The following is a 19,222-nucleotide window of genomic DNA, read 5'->3' as shown; positions in this document are numbered from 1 at the left end:
GTTGAATGTATATATCCGTCTTGTGTCTTATCTTTCCATTCGAACAATAATTTACAGAAAAATATGGCATATTTTATAGATGGTTTGAATTGCGATTAATTATGATTAATTAATTTTTAAGCTGTGATTAACTCGATTAAAATATTGAATCGTTTGACAGCCCTAGTTATAAGCATTCATTAATGCTCATGACAGTCTCATGTCATGTTTACTATTGTCTAATGAGTCTTATGGCGCCACTGTCAAATAAAGTGTTACCAAATACCATAAGTAGCAATTTCTAAAACAACTGGAATACTAACGGAATACTGAGGACAGCTGCAGCTTATAGTCAAGTGCGGTTTCTCTAAAAACAAATGCCATTTTCGTGTCGTTTTCGGTGCGCCTTATAGTCTGAAAATTACGGTATATTTCTTGAATGAATCGGTAAGAAAACTTTATTTCCTATCTCTATTTAACAATGCAAGAATATGCAAAAATAATTTGTGATTCAGTTAGTTTCTTAGCTTAATATGACCGAAAATACTTACTTGATCTCTCTCAGTCTGCAGATCTCTCATCTGGTTCTGAAATACATTGCTCTTCTGTTGGTGCATGTTGCAGTCCAATGTCAACTGCTGAACTTGGAGGCTTAGAGACTCGTTCTGATCCAGAAACTGAACAATTACATACATAATACAGTTGTGGGAATGAACATTCCATGACTACACCAAGCATTTAATGGTGAAGTAAACACTCATCTTAACCACACACATAAACCACATGTTTATGTCAGCAAATTTTCATTGATGTTGGCTGCCAGATTTCAGAAATTCCATTCTAGAACTGTTATGCGTTTGCTGTCCAGCACGAGGGCACCTTGAAGCGAGGTAGAAAGCTGCTAACTGAGAATTTACGGAACACCTAATGACATATTCTAAGTCACATTGCAGCTACATTTGTATAAATATCCCGTTCACTATTACAGCAGACCTCTTGTACGTTTAATTTGCATCCAACAATTCCACAGCACACGGCTATTAATCTTACCTCTTGTTTTTCTTTGTGCAACTGTTCATTTTCTTCTCTGTAACACCTGAGCTGACCTGCAAGTTCCACCTGGCTATCTATAGCTTCAGCAAGATCCTGGGCTAGAATATCCTGGTGAGCCTGACAAGAGATGGGATGAAATAACAACATAGCAGCTAAAATACAGTACTGTATATGCGTTACAAGTGCTTCATCTCACTGGGTTGAGTTTTTCTATCTTCATGATCTGGCAGCGTAGACTCCGGACCTCCTCTTGCAGTTGAGACGCCTCGGCAAGAGGCAAGGATCTGAGAGAACGTCGTTTCTGGAAAGCGTTCTCGGTTTGGGCCTTTTGCAATTCTGTTTGCAGCTGATAGATCTGCCGTGACACAAGGACGATAAAATATAGTGTGATTCCAGGGTGCTGCAACATTATGACTATTACAGGCCTTCGTATTTTTACAGCTGATTGTACAGTTAAATACAGTACATGACTTGAATGCAATGTAAAAGTCAGAAAAATCCACTACAACTAGTGATGAACGATAATACATTTTTCAACCGATACCGATAACCGATAATTTCCTCCTCATTCCAACCGATAACCGATAATGTCAAGCCTATATTTACGTACATTTTTAAAGTATACACAGAAAATACAACTGTGCAAAAAATAATTTATTGCTCTTTTTTTTTCCAACATAAAATATGAACAAGTAGTCAGTTCCAACATCTAAATAATGATAGATTGTCTGACATTGTGTAATGGTAAACTTTTGGCAACAATTACTTATAGAGTAAATGCCTAAGTCGCACAGAAATGCCTTTAAAAGTAAGCCATTCCTAACATATATAACATTACTACACTGCAAAAACACACCTCCTTAAAACTAGTCCGTTTTAAGTGTCAATCTATTGGAAATAAGTGAAATTATCTGCCAGCGCTTCAAGTGTATTTCTCTCAGATTTCTTGGAAGAAAAATAGCTAGCTGAAAATAATCTTAGCAGCCTTATTTTAAGCAATAAATTATTATACTTAATCCTAAAAAAAAAATTTTTTTTTTTAATAAAAAAATTGGAAGGAAAGATTTTGAATATTTGTGGCTACAGAATATCATTGTTACTTCATTACAACTGGGATGTGCATTAAATTGATAAGTGTTAATAAGTGCCAATAAGTTTTGATTATCCACTGTGACTGTAATTGAGCAGACAAATAAGTTAACTAATTTGAAAAGTGATTGCTAATGTTATATGCTTTGTTGCACACTGTAAAAATGATTAACTCAAAAGAGCGAGATGTCATGTACCCATTCTGCAGCGCTTTGTTTACATTTGCGGCACTCACGACACTTGCTTTACAGCAGCTAAACTGATACACGGCAGTACTATTTGGACGGAGTTGGAGCTCGCGTCCCCGTGCTTGTTTTTTTGTGCCTGAGTTTTGTTAAGCCGAAAATAAAGGCAGTGTTACAAAGTCATCTGACCGCTTGTCCTTTTACATACTGAATGCATTACTGACTTTTTTTCTGCATGTTTAAATTATCATCGAATCACTGTGCCGTCATGATAAGCTTGTTTACTGGACATCACTTGTCCAACTGTCTGTGGTGAAATGTGATTGGCATGTTTTTCATGACGAATGGTTGTCGTATTAACAGCATTATGTTTTTATCCGAGGCTTTGGCTCTCGGGTCAGTTCGGTAAAAAAAAAAAACGTGTCTCGTCTCGGCGAAGGCAGCTACGATCGTACCGGATAATCCGGCCGGTTCGCCGCGGCGTATTCGGGGCCTGGCTCTGTTCCCGACGGAGGTGCACGCCTCACGTCTTGCTCGCCGTGGGGGAACGCTCGAGAAACCGGGGTGTTCGCCGGAGGTTCCGCCGCCGGGGAACCAGGCTCAGCAACGGCCTGCCAGACCGGCCAGAGCGGCGGGCTCCGTCGGAAGACAGCTACTTGTCGACTATCGGTCTCGAGTCGTGCCGGTGTTTAGCCTTAGATGCGTGTTTACCATCCGCCTTGGGCTGCATTCCAAAACAACCCGACTCTGTATCGTCACAAGCCCTGTAGTTTAGTTTGTGTTTACAATAGCTTTAGCATTCCCTCTAGCAGCAGCCTTGTATTCGTTCCAAAAATCTTTGTGATGCAGTTTTAAATGTCTGCTGGGTTAGTGGTGTTGAATGAGGACGCTTTCTTTCCACCTCGTGGAACTTCTGCGGTGCATGTTTCGCAGATGGCGAGAGCTCGTTTTTTTAGTAACAGCCGCCATAATATACAACTGCTTCTTGTCGTGTAACTCCGCCTCCTCACCCCCTCCTCCCTCAGGGGCTTCAGAGAGGAGGGGTTGAGGAGGCGGCGTGCTGTATTCTTCGGTTGCGCACATTTGGAGGCTAAATCAAGTATATAATTATCGGATTGCATTATCGGTTGAATTTTTTTATTATCTGGATTATCTGTGTGACGTCATAATTGCCATTATCGGCCGATAATTATCGGTGACCGATATTATCGTTTATCTTTAACTACAACTATACTCTATGCACTCTCAATGCTTCCACTCAACCAAAAATGATAAGGGTTTTTTAAGGATTTTCATGACCAGCTCAGCTGCATCACTAGTTTACAAAAAAGCGTTGCATTAATAAAAATAGAGGTTCACGGCATCCCTTTAGCGTTAGGTAAATAATAATAACACAATTAATGTTCAAATTGTAAATCATGAAAATTTAAACTTTTGACTTTTTTTTTTTTTTTTTTCGTTCAGTTTACTTGTTCAGAATAGTTCAGTTGTGTTTACCTTTTAAATGCAATCCAGTTTCAGCTGATTTTAAATATTTTTTTCATTGGAAAACATTTATGTTTGTTGATATGTGCAAAACATTTCATGCAGCTAATTATTTTTATAGTTTTCTATCCGATATATAGGTCAGCTGAAAAAATATGTATGGTCCCTGAAGCAATATTGTAGAGTTTGATAAATATCTGAAGTATCAGTGTCATAATATTTGTGTCTATAGTCTTAGCCAAAATTATCCCCCTTGTTAATATGCATGTGCGACACCATTGTAGGAAAGGATGTGACATCAAGTCGTTGACTGGCCGTCCCTCGCACCCACACTCGAAAATAATGCACATGCACTATTTCAACCTTTAAATAGGTTTTTCATTGAAAAACACATTAGTTTTGTGTTTTTACACATTACTGAACCCATTGTTCTATTTATCATGTAAGAGAGTCAATTAAAACACTTGTGAAAAAGCGTTGCTTAATATATATGTAACGTGATTGCACAAACTTTTGTCCCTCTGAGGGTGCCATACACAGCAAAATCTGTGGAGTTGATTTTTTGGTGTAAATAATTTTTGAGTTGATCGGTGTTGATTTGGGTGTTGTTTTAACACCAGCAGTGTTAAGATCACTCTTGGCGCAGAGTCAGTTAAGTGAGTTGAACACAGACACCTCTGGCAAAGTTAAATGTACTTGCAGAGTTAATCAATCACACCCAGTTTAAGTACACGTGTCAGAAAACAAAGCAGGCGCAAAGACTTGTGGTTGAAGTGACACCACGACTGTAAGTAGTGTTGTTTTTCCTGATGAACCATATTTTTTTTATCTGAACAACAGATGTTAGCTCAGTGTTGATATTTATACTACAGTAAATATAGTACACAGCTCCAAAGTTAACTGCCTTTCCATTCAATTGATGTAGAAACTGGCCAGAAGCCAAAACACGTAGGGTAAAACTTTAATTATGCGATGCAGTTACTCAATCAATTAGTGAAGTTTCCATTGAGATGACAGACTATAATCAGGTGCATTTTGGATGTTCTATTTTTGAAAACAATGACATTCGTGATGACTACCAACCTGCAAGTTGAGGTCATGCAGGCGCGTGCTCACAGCGGATTTCTCCTCGATGGCGGCAGTATAGCGTACGTACAAATCACACTTCTCATCTTTCAATTGCGTGACTTCACGTTGCAGCGAAGACAAGTGTCTATGCATGCGCTCATATTCCAACTGGAGACATCTGGACTTCTCTTCGTGCTCCATGACCTGCTGAATCTCAGACTCCAGGGAGGCACAGCGAGCACTCATTCTTCCAGCCTCACAGCGAGCTTCTCGAAGCTCATCCTGCATTCCGGTTACCGCTCTGATAAGATACTCGGTCAGTTCGGAATATTTTATCAGGCCTGCCAAGAGAGCCCAGATGACAATTGGCAAGTTAGACATGCAGCAAGTACAACTTAATTTTTTGCTAGGTGAAATTTGGTAACAAACCACTGAATCTTGAGGGTTCCGTGCTGGGCTTCCGTCCAGTTACTTGAGTGTAGAGGGTTGGGTAGTGTATCATTAGGCTTTCCAGCAAAGCCACAGCACCATTCCTACCCTGGGTCCGCAGCAGATCCATCATATGGCCTACCAACAGTGGGACGTTCTCATTTCCAAACTTGAAAAATAGTATATTACTACAGAATCGCCTACATCAGTTTGCTCCATGTTTGGGTCCCCACAACAGAGCAAATAAATAAATAATTAGGGCTGTCAAAATTATCGTGTTAACGGGCGGTAATTCATTTTTTAAATTAATCATGTTAAAATATTTGACGCAACTAACGCACATGCCCCTCTCAAACAGATTAAAATGACAGCAGTGTCATGTCTACTTGTTACTTGTGTTTGTGTTTTGTTGCCCTCTGCTGGCGCTTGGGTGCGACTTATTTTATGGGATACACAATGAGCACAATGAGCATTGTGTAATTATTGACATCAACAATGGCTAGCTACTAGTTTATTCTTTGATTGAAAATTTTACAAATTTTATTAAAACGAAAACATTAAGAGGGGTTTTAATATAAAATTTCTATAACTTGTACTGGTCTTTCTATCCATGGATCGCTTTAACAGAATGTTAATGTTAATGCCATCTTGCTGATTTATTGTTATAATAAACAAATACAGTCCTTATGTACAGTATGTTGAATGTATATATCCGTCTCGTGTCTTATCTTTCCATTCCAACAAAAATTTACAGAAAAATATGGCATATTTTATAGATGGTTTGAATTGCGATTAATTACGATTAATTAATTTTTAAGCTGTGATTAACTCGATTAAAAATTTTAATCGTTTGACAGCCCTAAAAATAATACAAAACACATAATACTTCAGGTCACTTTAAGTTGTATGTTTCCAGGGTGTAGGCAAAGCTTGACGACTTACTACATGCCAAAGTGGTAGAAATGAATTTTTATCATTCAATAGCTTTTGATTATGCCAGTTTATAAATGATGAACCAAGATAACTGAAATAACAAAAAAAATGCTCAACAATCAACTTCAAAGTGAATGAAAATTATTTTTAATGGTCATTACAGTTCAAATATACTGCGGCTTCTCGTTTACAATGTACACCTGGCCACAGATTAAGTGAAAATGTTACTAGACAAAGCAATCAAAATTGCCAGTTGTTTCACTCATTACTTCGACTACAATACTATAATCATGCAATACCTACAATTACACGTGTGAATAATTTGCCAGTGAGTGTGTCAATATTTTGCATAGGAAAGAGTTGACATCTCCAGACAATAAAACCATGCAGACAACAACATCTTACTTGTTCTCATTGAGCGGTTGGTGAGGTTGTGGCTGGAAAGAATCTCATCCTCGTCCATCTCAGTGAGCACCCTGGCTTGCCTGAGGTACGGGATCACGACACACGGCCGCACCCCCAAGGACAGCCGATGGCGGTTATCATTAATAAGTTCCCACAGTTCCTCTTCTCCCATCTCCTTCAGGTCTGGACGCTCGGGCACACTCTCTCCTGCCATCTTGAGAGTGTTGTGTAAGTCGGCAATAAGGATTGTCTGCCACTGTGACTGCTCAGTGACTCAGTATTGGAACTCAACAAGAATGGCAGTGAGACTAGACCAGGCAGACTGCCAGTATCAAAGTGACAGTCTTTCCACGCCCAGTGGGTGTTTGTGTCAAATGTGTGTGTGTTGACATGTGGGCGTGTCAGAAAACCTGTCATACAAGACCTCTGTTTTGAGGCGCGTACTGTATGACTACATAGAGTATAGTGTTGACACAATCCCAAAACGTTCTTGCAATCACAAAATGACATGATCCCACAACCACAAGGGAGATCATTATTTATAATTTTTAACAGAATTGGCCTGCAACTCAGTTCAATGACAACAGGTAATAGCTTGCTGCACGAATGCTTTTTTAGACCGCAAGGCTGCGTGACGTCACCATCGTAAACCGGAAGGTGGTCAGCATAGAAGAGCGCTCGCATACAACCAACTGTGTGTTTTCTGCTGGTAATCTTTCAAAAACGGGTAAACACTGCTGCTATGGAACTTGTAGAAACGACTCTAGATATTACGACCGTCCACATATGAAGGATATTTTCTCCTGCCCCGAAGAGGTAAGCCATTTTGATATTTTTACTCTTTTTTGGTAGCGTGGGATTTTGCCGTGCTGCTTCTGTCTGACAATGAATGACCTGAAAAAAATTCAAATTTCATTTACCGTACTGGCCCGAATATAAGACGATGTTTTTTGCATTGAAATAACACTGAAAAAGAGGGGGTCGTCTTATATTTGCGGTCTAGACATTATATCCATTCACGACGCTAGATGGCGCCAGATATCATTGAAGCGATGTTCTGTCATGACAGATCTCAGCTATTCTCCCCATTCACGACACTAGATGGCGCCAGACAGGGCCAGCCCAGGCCATTTGGGGGCCCTAAGCAAAATAATGCCAAGGGGCCCATATTTTTGGCCTACCATTTCATCACAGTGTACTGTGAAACCCATACATGCAATCCAACCTATATGTCCATATTTTGTATATTAATCAGATTTTGTGGCACTACACTCTTCAAACTTCTCACCCCAAATGATTGTCAGTACTTACAGTAGATATCACCAAATCTTTTTCTAAAAGAGGAAAGAAGTTAAGGAAGAACTTTTATTTTTTAAGCTTGTAATCAAGTATCAAAACTCACAAAAGTCAAATAAAGCAAACTGTAGTAAAAAAAAAAAAGAAATAGAATATGAATTAAACAATTGCCAGATTGCCCCCTATTAAGCAGCTGCATAGTCTGTGTATTGGCTGGGCCGGCCCTGGCGCCAGATATCATTGAAACGATGTTCTGTCATGACAGATCTCAGCTACTCTTTTTAGTTTAACCAGTTTGCATGATTTTATTGCATTGTTTTTCCTTATTCAGATTTGTTTCAAGACTATAGTTACAGTTAGACTTCACTTTGATGGTTAATGCAGTTATTTCAATTTTGTTGTTTTATCACAATAGATTGGTTTATTTACATTTCAAAAACCAGAAGCCATTCATTTACGAATGTGATTGCACTTTAGTTTACATATTTAAATGTTCAGATATTAAGATTTGAATGAGTCAAAATAACATGCTTTTTCTCTCAAATATATTGTTATAATCATTTGTTTCGGATGTACTGTAATTATTTTCTGTATAGAAATTAATTTGGTGTTCAAAAAGTCTTTTTTCAAACTTGAGTCTTGAAAAAGAGGGGGTTGTCTTATAATCAGGGCCGTCTTATATTCGGGCCAATACGGTATGTATCACAACAGTCATGTAGGCCTATTTTTCTACAATACGGATGTTTTAAAAAATTAGCCGTGTTTGACCTTGGTCTTTTTGTAGTAAGCCTGTTCATGCCTGCAGGTAAGCTCTAGATTTATCAGAAACAACCTTAGTAAGGGGGAAGTGTAAATAAATAGAATTAGGATTAGTTATTAGTGAAAAAATTAACAGTGTTCGTTGGCTGTCACTGAGTAGCATTTGTGATCGCCACACAAAAATAGCAATATTAATGACCCCAGAGAACGGTCAGAGACGTAAGATAAACAGAGGATTTAATATATAAGAAAGAAAGGGCATATGGTGGTAATGGACAGCTTGTTGAAACAGGAGAATGTCATCATCAGTGTCATAAGGCAATGCACACAAGAAAAAGGTGTCGATAAAAAAGCTACCTCGGGATAAGGTTGGCTCTTTTTCCCGTCTTTTTCAGCCCTCGACACTCAAACCATCTCTTTAACTGAACATTTGCATGTTCTTCCACATCTTTACCAGTGAGATTTGGCACCAATAACATTGTTTTCGGACAGAATTGGTAGGTTTAGCTCTGTAAACCTCTCGTTCGTACACTATTTACATGCATCTAACAGTTGCTAACGTCATGAATATTAATGAGCAAGGGTGACGTGTTACGTGCGGTACGCTGTTGTGGTACGATAGGCTCGTGTGTCCAATAAAAACATTAATCAATAAGAATTTCCAGATTCATTGTGAGTAACTTCATGGAGTAACCATAACATAACTTTTGAAATCGTTACACAAATTGAAATATTTCATGTTTATTCTTGTATTTTCTTTAATTATGGTTTACAGACCAGAATTCAATGCCCCCAAATATTGAAATACTGTATTGTAAAAACGCACATTTCTAGGAACTCATGGTGTCATACCAGAATCAGCAAAAATAACTCAAAACACTTGCTTTGGTTCCCTGGACCTCATTCTGGGTCAGGAGGCCACACAATCATGGGGAAGACTGATGACTTGACAGATGCCAAGAACACAGTTATCGAAACCTTTCACAAGTAGGGTTAATCCCAAATGGTGGTCACAAACATTGATCGAATTGTCGTCAGTTCGAATGCCACGTCGAACTGTCCATTGTTAAAGTGTCCTATTGCAAGTCACTGAGCACTTTCATGCAAGGGTGTAGGTTTGCATGTGGACGGTAGACACATAACACTACCAACTTTTCAGGTTGCTCAAATTGTCCCCACCGACTTCTGAGCAACCTTATTTGCATACAATAATGAGTACAGTTATATAGGTAGAGTAATTTTGTGTAATTTTGTCATCCCAAATGCTGTAAGGATAGAATTTACCCTACCATTGAGTGATTTATTTTCATTATGTTAAGACTTACGTTTACCTCGTCTCACTGGCTGAATGTACCGGTCCATTTTTTTCCCCCTAAAATGCACGTTTGATTGGCTGATGACTTGCATTTTTTAAAAATGTATTTATTTATTTTCTACATTATATATTTTAAAATATTGTTATTTTCAGCATATGCAGACATTTTTTCAGATAATCATACATCAATCATAGTTGAGGTAAAAAGTATATACAGTATGTACAATAAGTATGCTAATATTATTTATGTTGATATATTGCAATTTAAATTTGCTAATAAAATCCAGACATTTATTTTGGAAGTTTTCAAAATCTTTCTTTAGTAGTTTTTGAAACCAAGTTTGAATCGAATGGTGTATCACCTGACCAATACGCATTAAATACAATACAGATTTATTTTCCATTGATCATTTAGCCTATCATGTCCCATCCCCAGCAGAAAGTGTGAATGCAGGTTATGCCGTTATAACGTCCCTACCAATGTTGAGACCAAACCTACGCCCTTGTATTCATGGCATCCCATTGGAGCGTAAATGTGTGAAGTGCACTCCATTTTGATTTTTTATCATCTAATCAGACAGTTACATAAACGGCTGACAGTTATATTTGTCAAAGAATGCTAGTTTCCAGAGAACACACATCTTACATCTCTCACCAATTGACAGTTTAAGTGACCTGTTTAAATATTTATTGCTTTTGTTGAATGGAGTGACGCTACAATATATGTTCAGCTCTGTATGTATGAGTTCTTTATGGCAGTAAAATTAAATGTCATACAAGTTTGCTTAAGTAATTTCTAATTTGAAAAGAAAAAAAAAGGCTATTGAGGCACACATACTTGACAGATGACAGGTGCAAACAAAATCAAGTACAAAGTCCTTGTCGAAATGAGGAAATGCGACTGGGGGCATAGAGATTTTCATTTACTTACCTCTCTTACCATCATCTTCTTTGAGCAGTCTATTTATTGTGCTGTGAATGATTTATGCAAACAGGCTATCAAGGCCACCCATGTGCATATTGCAAACAGGTATACAATCTTTGCCGAAAAATGGGACCGCATGCTCAGCAACAATACAGAGGCGGAAGTATTTGGAAGTGATATTGTAAGGCTATGTAAATCCAGATGTTATATTATTTTACCATGAATAAATCCTTATCAAGGTAGAAAGCACCTAATTTATACATATCAAGGTAGAAAGCACCTAATTTATACAAATTCAACTTGATGTGTCCTGAAAGAGAAAAGGTTAATAGAGTTAAAACTGCAGAGATTGCTCTGGAGATAAAGGATTAAAAAAGACAAAAGAATGAATGGAAAAAACTACACGGACAACACAGATTTGATTGGCAACATGGAATGAAGAGAATGTCTGGCATCAGGAAAGACAAGTGAGACATGAAATAAAGCAGGCATTTCGAAGTGAGAAAAGAGAGCAAAGACAGTATAATGAGAGGTGAAAAAAGAGTGGGAGCTAAATATAGATGAAACAACAATAAGGATAGATTACACAGGAGATAAGAAATTACAAATGTTTTAGGTAAAAATCAAACTTTGTAGAAGGAATCTACAGAAGGTATGAACACTATTTACTCATATTGCACTTGGCATAATTTTCAGACTATAACCCGCTACTCCCCCCACACACTTTGAACCAATATAGTACGGCTGAGTTATGATTTTTTACAGACTAATGAGCTTCATGTCTTTTAGTGTAAATATCCCATAATACAATGTGCGCACCTGCAGATTATAGTCGAATGCAGTTTATGTATAAACAAATTGTTTTCTCCTGGGATTTGGTGGGTGTGGCTTAGACTGGTGCATCAAAAATTGTCCAAAAATTACAATAACTTACATTTCCTCACATGCACATTGAAGACACGGTCAATTTGACCGAAGAAAGTGAAGAGCATGCATATTGATGCCCCGTTGGTTCTTCTCTTTGATAGTGGGTGTAAAGCAGCAAGAGGTCAGTTCATTACTGTAAACGGTACCAGTCAAATATAAGGTCCAGTATTCCTGTTACAACCCTGGGAAACTCAAATCAGTGTTTGCTTTCACTTCAGTTATTTTGATGACACCGTGGAACCTCACAAAAGTCAGACCAACTGTCACCAGAGTGCTTGATGAAGATTCTAATTTACAACTACAAGACCTGCTAAAAAATGAAGCAGATCTAAGTGACATTGAAGAGCTTCCTGTACATGCTAATAAAATGACAACTGCCCAATAGCTGGGAGACGTAAACTCATACAGGAGTAAAACCCAAAAAGCATCGTTATTGCTGAAATTTACATAATACAGGTTTTGGTTTTTGTTATCCGGGATTCCAAGTTTTTTGGACCTGTAACAGGGTGAGCGGGGGCTCATCCAGGGTCGCTCTTCCACAAATGGCAGAGGAGCTGATCCAGTGAAATATTTGAACCATGAGGCCACCGTGACATGTGTCTGCAGTCCAGGAGGGAGCCAGCAGGTGTCCACGATGAGCGGAGTCAAGCGTCACAGAGGGAACAGCACTGCTGAAGGGCTGGACATCCACTTGTTGTCAAGCAAAGTACATAGGTGATCGAATGGAGCAAAAACAAAACAAAACCAGAACAAAAAGCACCATGCCAACCACACTAGAAGATCTGGTGTGGAGCATCAAGAAAAACTTGTTCACGCTTTCAAGCCAAAACATTTACCGAGTCGCAGGTAGCGTAGCAACTGAATGTCAAGCGGGTAACAACTTCACTGACGACAACACTTGTGTGGACTTTGTCCTTTTGCATATGCAGTCGGACACCTTATGAGAACTTGAAGATTAAGGTATGAGTCATCAGTTGGCATTAATTTATCTAAAAGGAAAACTGATTCAACGTGCTACTGATTTGCCAATTAATTTGGAGACTGATGTTAAACACCGTTTTTATACCAGTCCATCTAGTGGGGTTCCAGATTACATAACACAATCATCACACTCACCCTCCAACAATAGAAACACAACCACACCCTCAAATTAACACAAATACAAACACGCAGACAGTGGAAGATTTGAGAAGAATAAAAGAATACCATTCGGACTGTCAAAGAAGCATGGAAATGATGCCTGATGTGCTTCGGGATGAATGCTGCATCCCTTGCCTGGATGATGTCCTTTGTTTTTCCAAGTGGTTCGATGAGCATGTACAAGTGTTGAGGAAAGTCCTTCAGGCCTTACAACAACATGGGGTGAAACTGAAACCAGAAAAACGTGAGCTGTTTCGCATAGAAGTCCGCTATGTTGGTCGATCAGTGTCTGCCAAAGGTGTAAAAATCGACCCCAAAGACATTGAAGCTGTTCAAGCCCTGGAAAGCAAAACGCCACAAAATGTTGGAGAGGTCCGGCAGTTGTTGGGTTCTTGAGTTTTTTTTGAACATATGTGCATGACTTCTCACGAATAGCAAAGCCACTATATTACTAGCTTCAGGTGGGTCGGACACGCCACAGCTCAGCAAAACACGTGATAAGACAAAGTCTCCCCAGCAGTCTTCTAGAACACCAATAAAATGGACTCTGAAGCACAAAGATTTTTTGGAACACTTGATAGACATGCTCACAACACCACCAGTTCTTGCTTATACTGATTTCAAAGTCCTGTTCACACTACACACAGGTGCCTAGAAGCAGTTCTTTACCAAAGCCAGGAAGGAAAGATGAGGGTCATTGGATATGGTTCATGCACATTAACCCCAACAGAACAAAACTATTATTTGTGCAGTGGGAAGGTCAAATGTCTGGCTTTAAATGGGCGGTTTGGGACAAATTCAGAGATTACTTGTTCTAAGCACCCCATTTTACCGTCTATACAGACAATAATCCCTCCACGTGTGTGTTCAACTCTGCAAAACTCAATGAAGCAGGTCATCGTTGGGTGGAACAGCTTGCCAATTTTCATTTTGACATCAAGTACCGGCCCAGTAAAACAAATATAAATGCTGACCCATTGTCTCACTGTCCCTTGATATTGATGCTCTGATAAAAGTGTGCTCTGAAGAATTGTCAGACGAACAAGTGGGTGCCATACCGGAAGGTAGTCGGAGAACCAACCAGGGAGATGTAGCATGGGCGGCTGCGCTCAACCTCGCCTCTAAAAGCCATCTCATGTGGAACCACTTCAGCAAATAAGTCACCAGACACTATTCCGAGAAAAAAGAAGGGACCCAGCAATCGGAAAAGTCATGAAGTTAAAAGAAAATAACACACCACCAACAGATAATCAGAGGCAAGATTGACGCAACACTAGGAAACCCTTAAAGTGATCCTCTGATTTAAATACATGTAGGCTCTAATAAACCACAATTGTTCTCTTGTACTAAAATATGTTGTTAGAAACACATAAAATGTTAAATCAATGGCAATATTTTATAATATTTAGTCCATATTTTGACCGTTAGGTGACGCCATGGTTTGCGGGCTCGCAGTGATGACGTAATTAGTATCTTTCCAAATGTGTAGCGTGTTCAACAATTGCTTATTGCTGCCTAAACTCGCGAAGTAAAATGCCACGATGTGCTGCTTTTGGATGCAATTTCCAGTCAAATGGAAAAAGGGGGAGTGAAGTGAGTGGTCAAGGTGGAATTATTATTTTTAGTGAATAAATGTGCATAAGTGGAAGCTTCTCCCCCTTTTTGGTCCCTGTATGCATGTATCCTACCCACCACGCGTTACAACTGGCGCCCGAACATTTTTCCTGGATCCTCAGTCAAGTAAGGGTCCCATTGCGTCTGCAATAATGGTTTTGGATCTGTCCATTTATTTTTATTCGTCGGTCCCACAGCGGCTTTTCGGATCAGTCTATTTTGTGGAATCGACGGCCTAATCACAGCTGCGATATTGCCGTGGGATCGGTCTAATTCCTGGATCTTCGAGTGAGTAAAAAAACACGGATTTGGATTAGTATTGCTTTCTTTTTTGTTGACTATTCTTCGTGGGAGTTTTCCCCAAATCATACTAATTAATTAAAGCACTATGGCACGCTACAGTGACGACAGTGACTCTGACGTGGACCTTACAAAAATGTTGGCGTTCATCAGGGAACGCGTGTTTGCGTACTGCTGAGCTCCCGAGTGAAGGTCAAGGTAGAAATATTATTTTTTGTGAATAAATGTGCATAAGTGGAAGCTTCTCTCCTTTCTGGTACTTTTATACACGTATCCTAGCTACCACGCGTTACAATGTACAAGACCTGGATTACACAAGGTGTGCTCTTTGGCCTGTACTGTATGTAAAGCACACGACAGCTCTGGATGCTAACAATCTACATAATTATATTGGGATAAGTTTGAAAACGCAAAATGCTTACCTTGATATCTGCTAATAATACCGGACTTCCAAACGGCATACACTCTCGCTCCCAACCGGAGTTCAACAGCACTCTCTCGCATCACCAGTTTTTCCCAACTGTTGTCTTATCAGGTATTTGCTGCACGCATCTTTCCCTGAACCTTGTCTTGTGAACGACCGACATTGCTGTCCTGCTCTTCACTTTTCAAATCTGGTTCAAATAGGAAGGGTAGAACTGACGACATGTTGGGAAAGCTAACGAGTGACAAGCTGCAATTTCGGCATTCGGGGCCAGTGACGTCACGCACTGTGACGTAACAAGAATGGCGACCTATCACTTAAAATAATTTTACAAACTTTATTAAAACAAAAACATTAAGAGGGGTTTTAATATCAAATTATTATAACTCATACTAACATTTATGTTTTAAGAATTACTTGTCTTAAAAATAGAGGATCCCTTTAAGAGGCTGCAAACTGAGCAAAGTGTCCTTAACAGACAGACCACAAACCGAAGGCTTTCATTCAGGCGGCACTTGTTCAGCTCCATAACAACATGGGCCATGTCGGTGTTGAAAAGGTACTGAGCTTAGCTTGGAAGCAATTGTACTGGCCTTTCATGGAAAAGGAAATTGAAGAGTACATATCCAGGAAGTGTCCCTGTATTAAACAGAAAAAGCCCAACCAGCAAGAAAGTGCGCTGATGGGGAGCATCAACTCTGACTACCCTTTGGAACTGGTCTGTGACACACTTAAAATTAATGTGGTCACAAATATTTGAAATAAATATTTTTGTCATATTTGCAGAATGATTTATACAATAATTGTATGTGAATTTAACCCTGAAAGCCAATTTGAGAAAAAGATGCAGGTAGGAACAAAAGAGCGGAACTATAGAGCCAAAAAGAGGTTGCACCCAGCCACAGTAAAGTGAGAAAACTCACTCACTCCCCCCTCCCCGCAGAAGAAATTTGGGACGAAGGGAGACTGGTTCGTGTCTTCATTCCTAAAATGCATTGCTATGGAGGTAGATATGTGTCTTTATTATTGTGTGCGCAGCACAAAGGTCGAGAATAAAATGCCAACAAAGTCACGCCAGTGGGCGTGACCTGGCTCACTCAGTACTAGTTCCTTTTCGGAATGTACTCACAGGGAGACTGAATAACAGGCAACTCTGCCGGTCATCCGGAATTCATAGAACCCCAGTTACAGAAGTAACTCTCGTTCTATTTCATTCCTCCTGACCGCCAGAGGGCGGTGCTTAGCACCTGGATGACCACATACCAACATAGTCACGAAGACACTTCAGATGCGGTGAGAGGAAGCCGACAGCACCACTGAAGCCACCGGGTGAGGAGCTGCCACATTCACTCTGTAGAAGCGGGCAAACGTACAAGACGATGTCCATGCTGCGGCGGAACAGATGTCATTCACTGGAACACCTCTCAGCACTGCCCAGGAAGTTGCCATTTTTCTTGTGGAATGGCACGAGACTCGAGGAGGCCGAAGACCTTTGGACTCATAGGCCTGCAGAATAGCTTCGACAACCCAATGTGACAGTCGCTGCTTCGAGACCGCGCAGCCTTTTGTCCTGACACCAAAACATACAAAAAGAGCATCTGACTTACGAGTGCTCGCAGTCACACCAATACAGTGCTCCTTACAGTGCTCCAGCATCCGAACAGGACATAGCAAACTTCGCAAATGCCCATCAGGTGTAGGCTTAAAAGTTGCGTTCCGTATTGAACCAATACGGAACGCAATTTATTCCGTATTTCACAATTGTCCCATGGGGCGACCCTGCGCGACCCGCGGCTGCGGTGGCGGGGAGTGGCGGGCAGTGGTGCGCCCAGCCCATGCACGTCTGTCACACACAAACAAACACCTCCTGCGCTCATGAGTGACCACTGAGCCAACAATAATGAACAAAAAGGGCAGGAGATATTAAAGACAGCAAGATAGTCATCTGCCTGCCCGCTGCTGTCTGCCCTGCACTGCGCTCCACTTCCGGGTTTATTACCGAGTTACCTCGCTCGCTCTGTTCAGCGCACTGCCCTGCGCATTTTCAAAGTTCTTGCAGCGTCTCACGGAAGTGTAAAACAGCATGCTGCAGGGGACTTCCACAAATGGAATATAAGTTTCCAGAAGAGCCTTCGTCACAATTATTTGTACGCGAAACATCCACTGAGCTTGATTTGGTATATTATGCTCTTGTATATGGATAACATACAGGCTATACTTATATTTACCTTCATACATCTTGCATTGATAGGAGCATAACTAGGCTATTTCAGTTGCTACTGTGGTTGATTATTTTCAGGAATGTTTTTTTTTTTTTTTTTGAAACATGCATTTATTATCAATCAATATGGAATGAATTTATGTACCCATAAAGAACATCATATTTTGTTACGCTAACTAATGCTCCTCATTTGGAATCATTCCTAAAAGATTAATAGCAAATAAACACTGAATAAATAGTCCTACCGTGGATATATACTATCTACTGATTGATTGATAGTGAATTTGACATCATCCCACTCCTGCCCTCTAAAGTACTGCAGCTGAGGTGAGACAGGTATACCACACAGTAAAACGTAGCCAGCTAGAGCTACAATAGTGCTGACTGTGGACACAGGCTCAATCAGAAGATTTTTATGTGATTCCAAAATGGTGAAAAAAACGACTTTGGGGAGAACAAAGCAAGAGGCACTGTTGAAACAAGTCCTGGGTCCAAAGGCAGTGGGCGATGTGCTCAAGATCTTAACGTCACCCATTCCATTCTCCATACAGACCGATGCCTCGAATAGGAAGATGCTTCCCCTTGCTGTCCAGTACTTCAGTCCAGAGTCACCAACAAAATGCTGGACTTCATAGATAATGCAGACGAGTCTGCTGCTGGAATTGTAGCTCTCCTGGAACATTCCCTTAAGAAATTTGGCTTGTCAATGGATCACGTGACCGGATTCAGTGCCGACAACACAAATGTTAATTACGATATTCACAACTTCGTTTTAACTAACCTGCAGAAAAAAAAAAAAACAGTCTGCTGCAAGGAAACTGCCATACCCACATAGTGCACGATACAGTTTTCTCATCTAAAAATAGATACATTTCTATGCATTTTAGGAGTTTTGGGGATGCCCCTTTTTTTCGCCCGTAAGCCTTTGTGCGCGAGGCGGGCGTCCCTTATTTCTATTTCTGAAAGGTGGCAACCCTAATCAGGTGCACTCGCATCGTTAAACACAGTCAGGGTAATCGGCTGGTTAACGTGAAAGGCTGAAAGTCTCTTTGGCAAAAAACTCGGATTGGGCCATAATGTAACCCCCGAGCCGTCGGAATTCCACCGTAAACAGTTCAGAGAAATCGATAAAGCATGTAAATCACTCATTCGCTTTGCTGAAGTAATCGCAAGGAGGAACGCAGTTTTCACTGTGACCCACATAATGTCAGACCCACTCAAGGGCTCAAAAGGGGCGGAACACAAACCCTCCAGGACTAAAGGGAGGTCCCACGTAGGAACGCGTGGTAACCTTGGAGGTCGCTGACGAAGGGTACCCTTCAAGAACCGACAAACCAGGGAATGTGAGCCCACTGATCGGCCATCCACTAAAACATGGTGGGCGGATATCGCAGCCACGTACACCCTCAAAGTTGAGACAGAAAGTCCCTTATCAAGAAGTTCTTGCAAATAGTTGAGCAATATTGGCACAGAGCAGCGCTCAGGATCCACATTGTTATACTTACACCATCAATTGAAAAGTTTCCACCTGTTACTGTAAAGTGCCCTCGTGGAAGGCGCACGTGCACAAAGTACAGTCTGTACAACCGCCTCCGTACAGGACTCTAACAGGGAATCCGGCCCTTCAGAGGCCACAGGTACAGGCAAAGACGCTCCGGGTGGGGGTGCCAGATGC

General features: G+C 40.4%; 1 protein-coding gene across 1 annotated transcript in view; it reads right to left on the bottom strand.

Moving 5' to 3' along the window:
* Positions 1–6,917, bottom strand: part of card14 (caspase recruitment domain family, member 14) — a 28,642-nt gene extending 21,725 nt beyond the window's left edge. Inside the window, exons 1-6 of the mRNA XM_057842585.1 lie at positions 6,627–6,917; positions 5,289–5,426; positions 4,875–5,200; positions 1,229–1,387; positions 1,030–1,149; positions 531–656 (exon numbers count right to left, since the gene is read on the bottom strand). Of these exons, the coding sequence (XP_057698568.1) occupies positions 531–656; positions 1,030–1,149; positions 1,229–1,387; positions 4,875–5,200; positions 5,289–5,426; positions 6,627–6,840 (1,083 nt within the window). The 5' untranslated portion in view covers positions 6,841–6,917. The remainder of the gene's footprint in view (positions 1–530; positions 657–1,029; positions 1,150–1,228; positions 1,388–4,874; positions 5,201–5,288; positions 5,427–6,626) is intronic.
* Between the last annotated feature and the right edge of the window lie 12,305 nt (positions 6,918–19,222).

Source organism: Corythoichthys intestinalis, chromosome 8 (assembly GCF_030265065.1).
Source record: "Corythoichthys intestinalis isolate RoL2023-P3 chromosome 8, ASM3026506v1, whole genome shotgun sequence".
In the NCBI taxonomy this organism is placed as follows: domain Eukaryota; kingdom Metazoa; phylum Chordata; class Actinopteri; order Syngnathiformes; family Syngnathidae; genus Corythoichthys; species Corythoichthys intestinalis.
The sequence above is the reverse complement of the archived record's forward strand: the minus strand, read 5'-3'. Positions and strand labels throughout refer to the sequence as shown.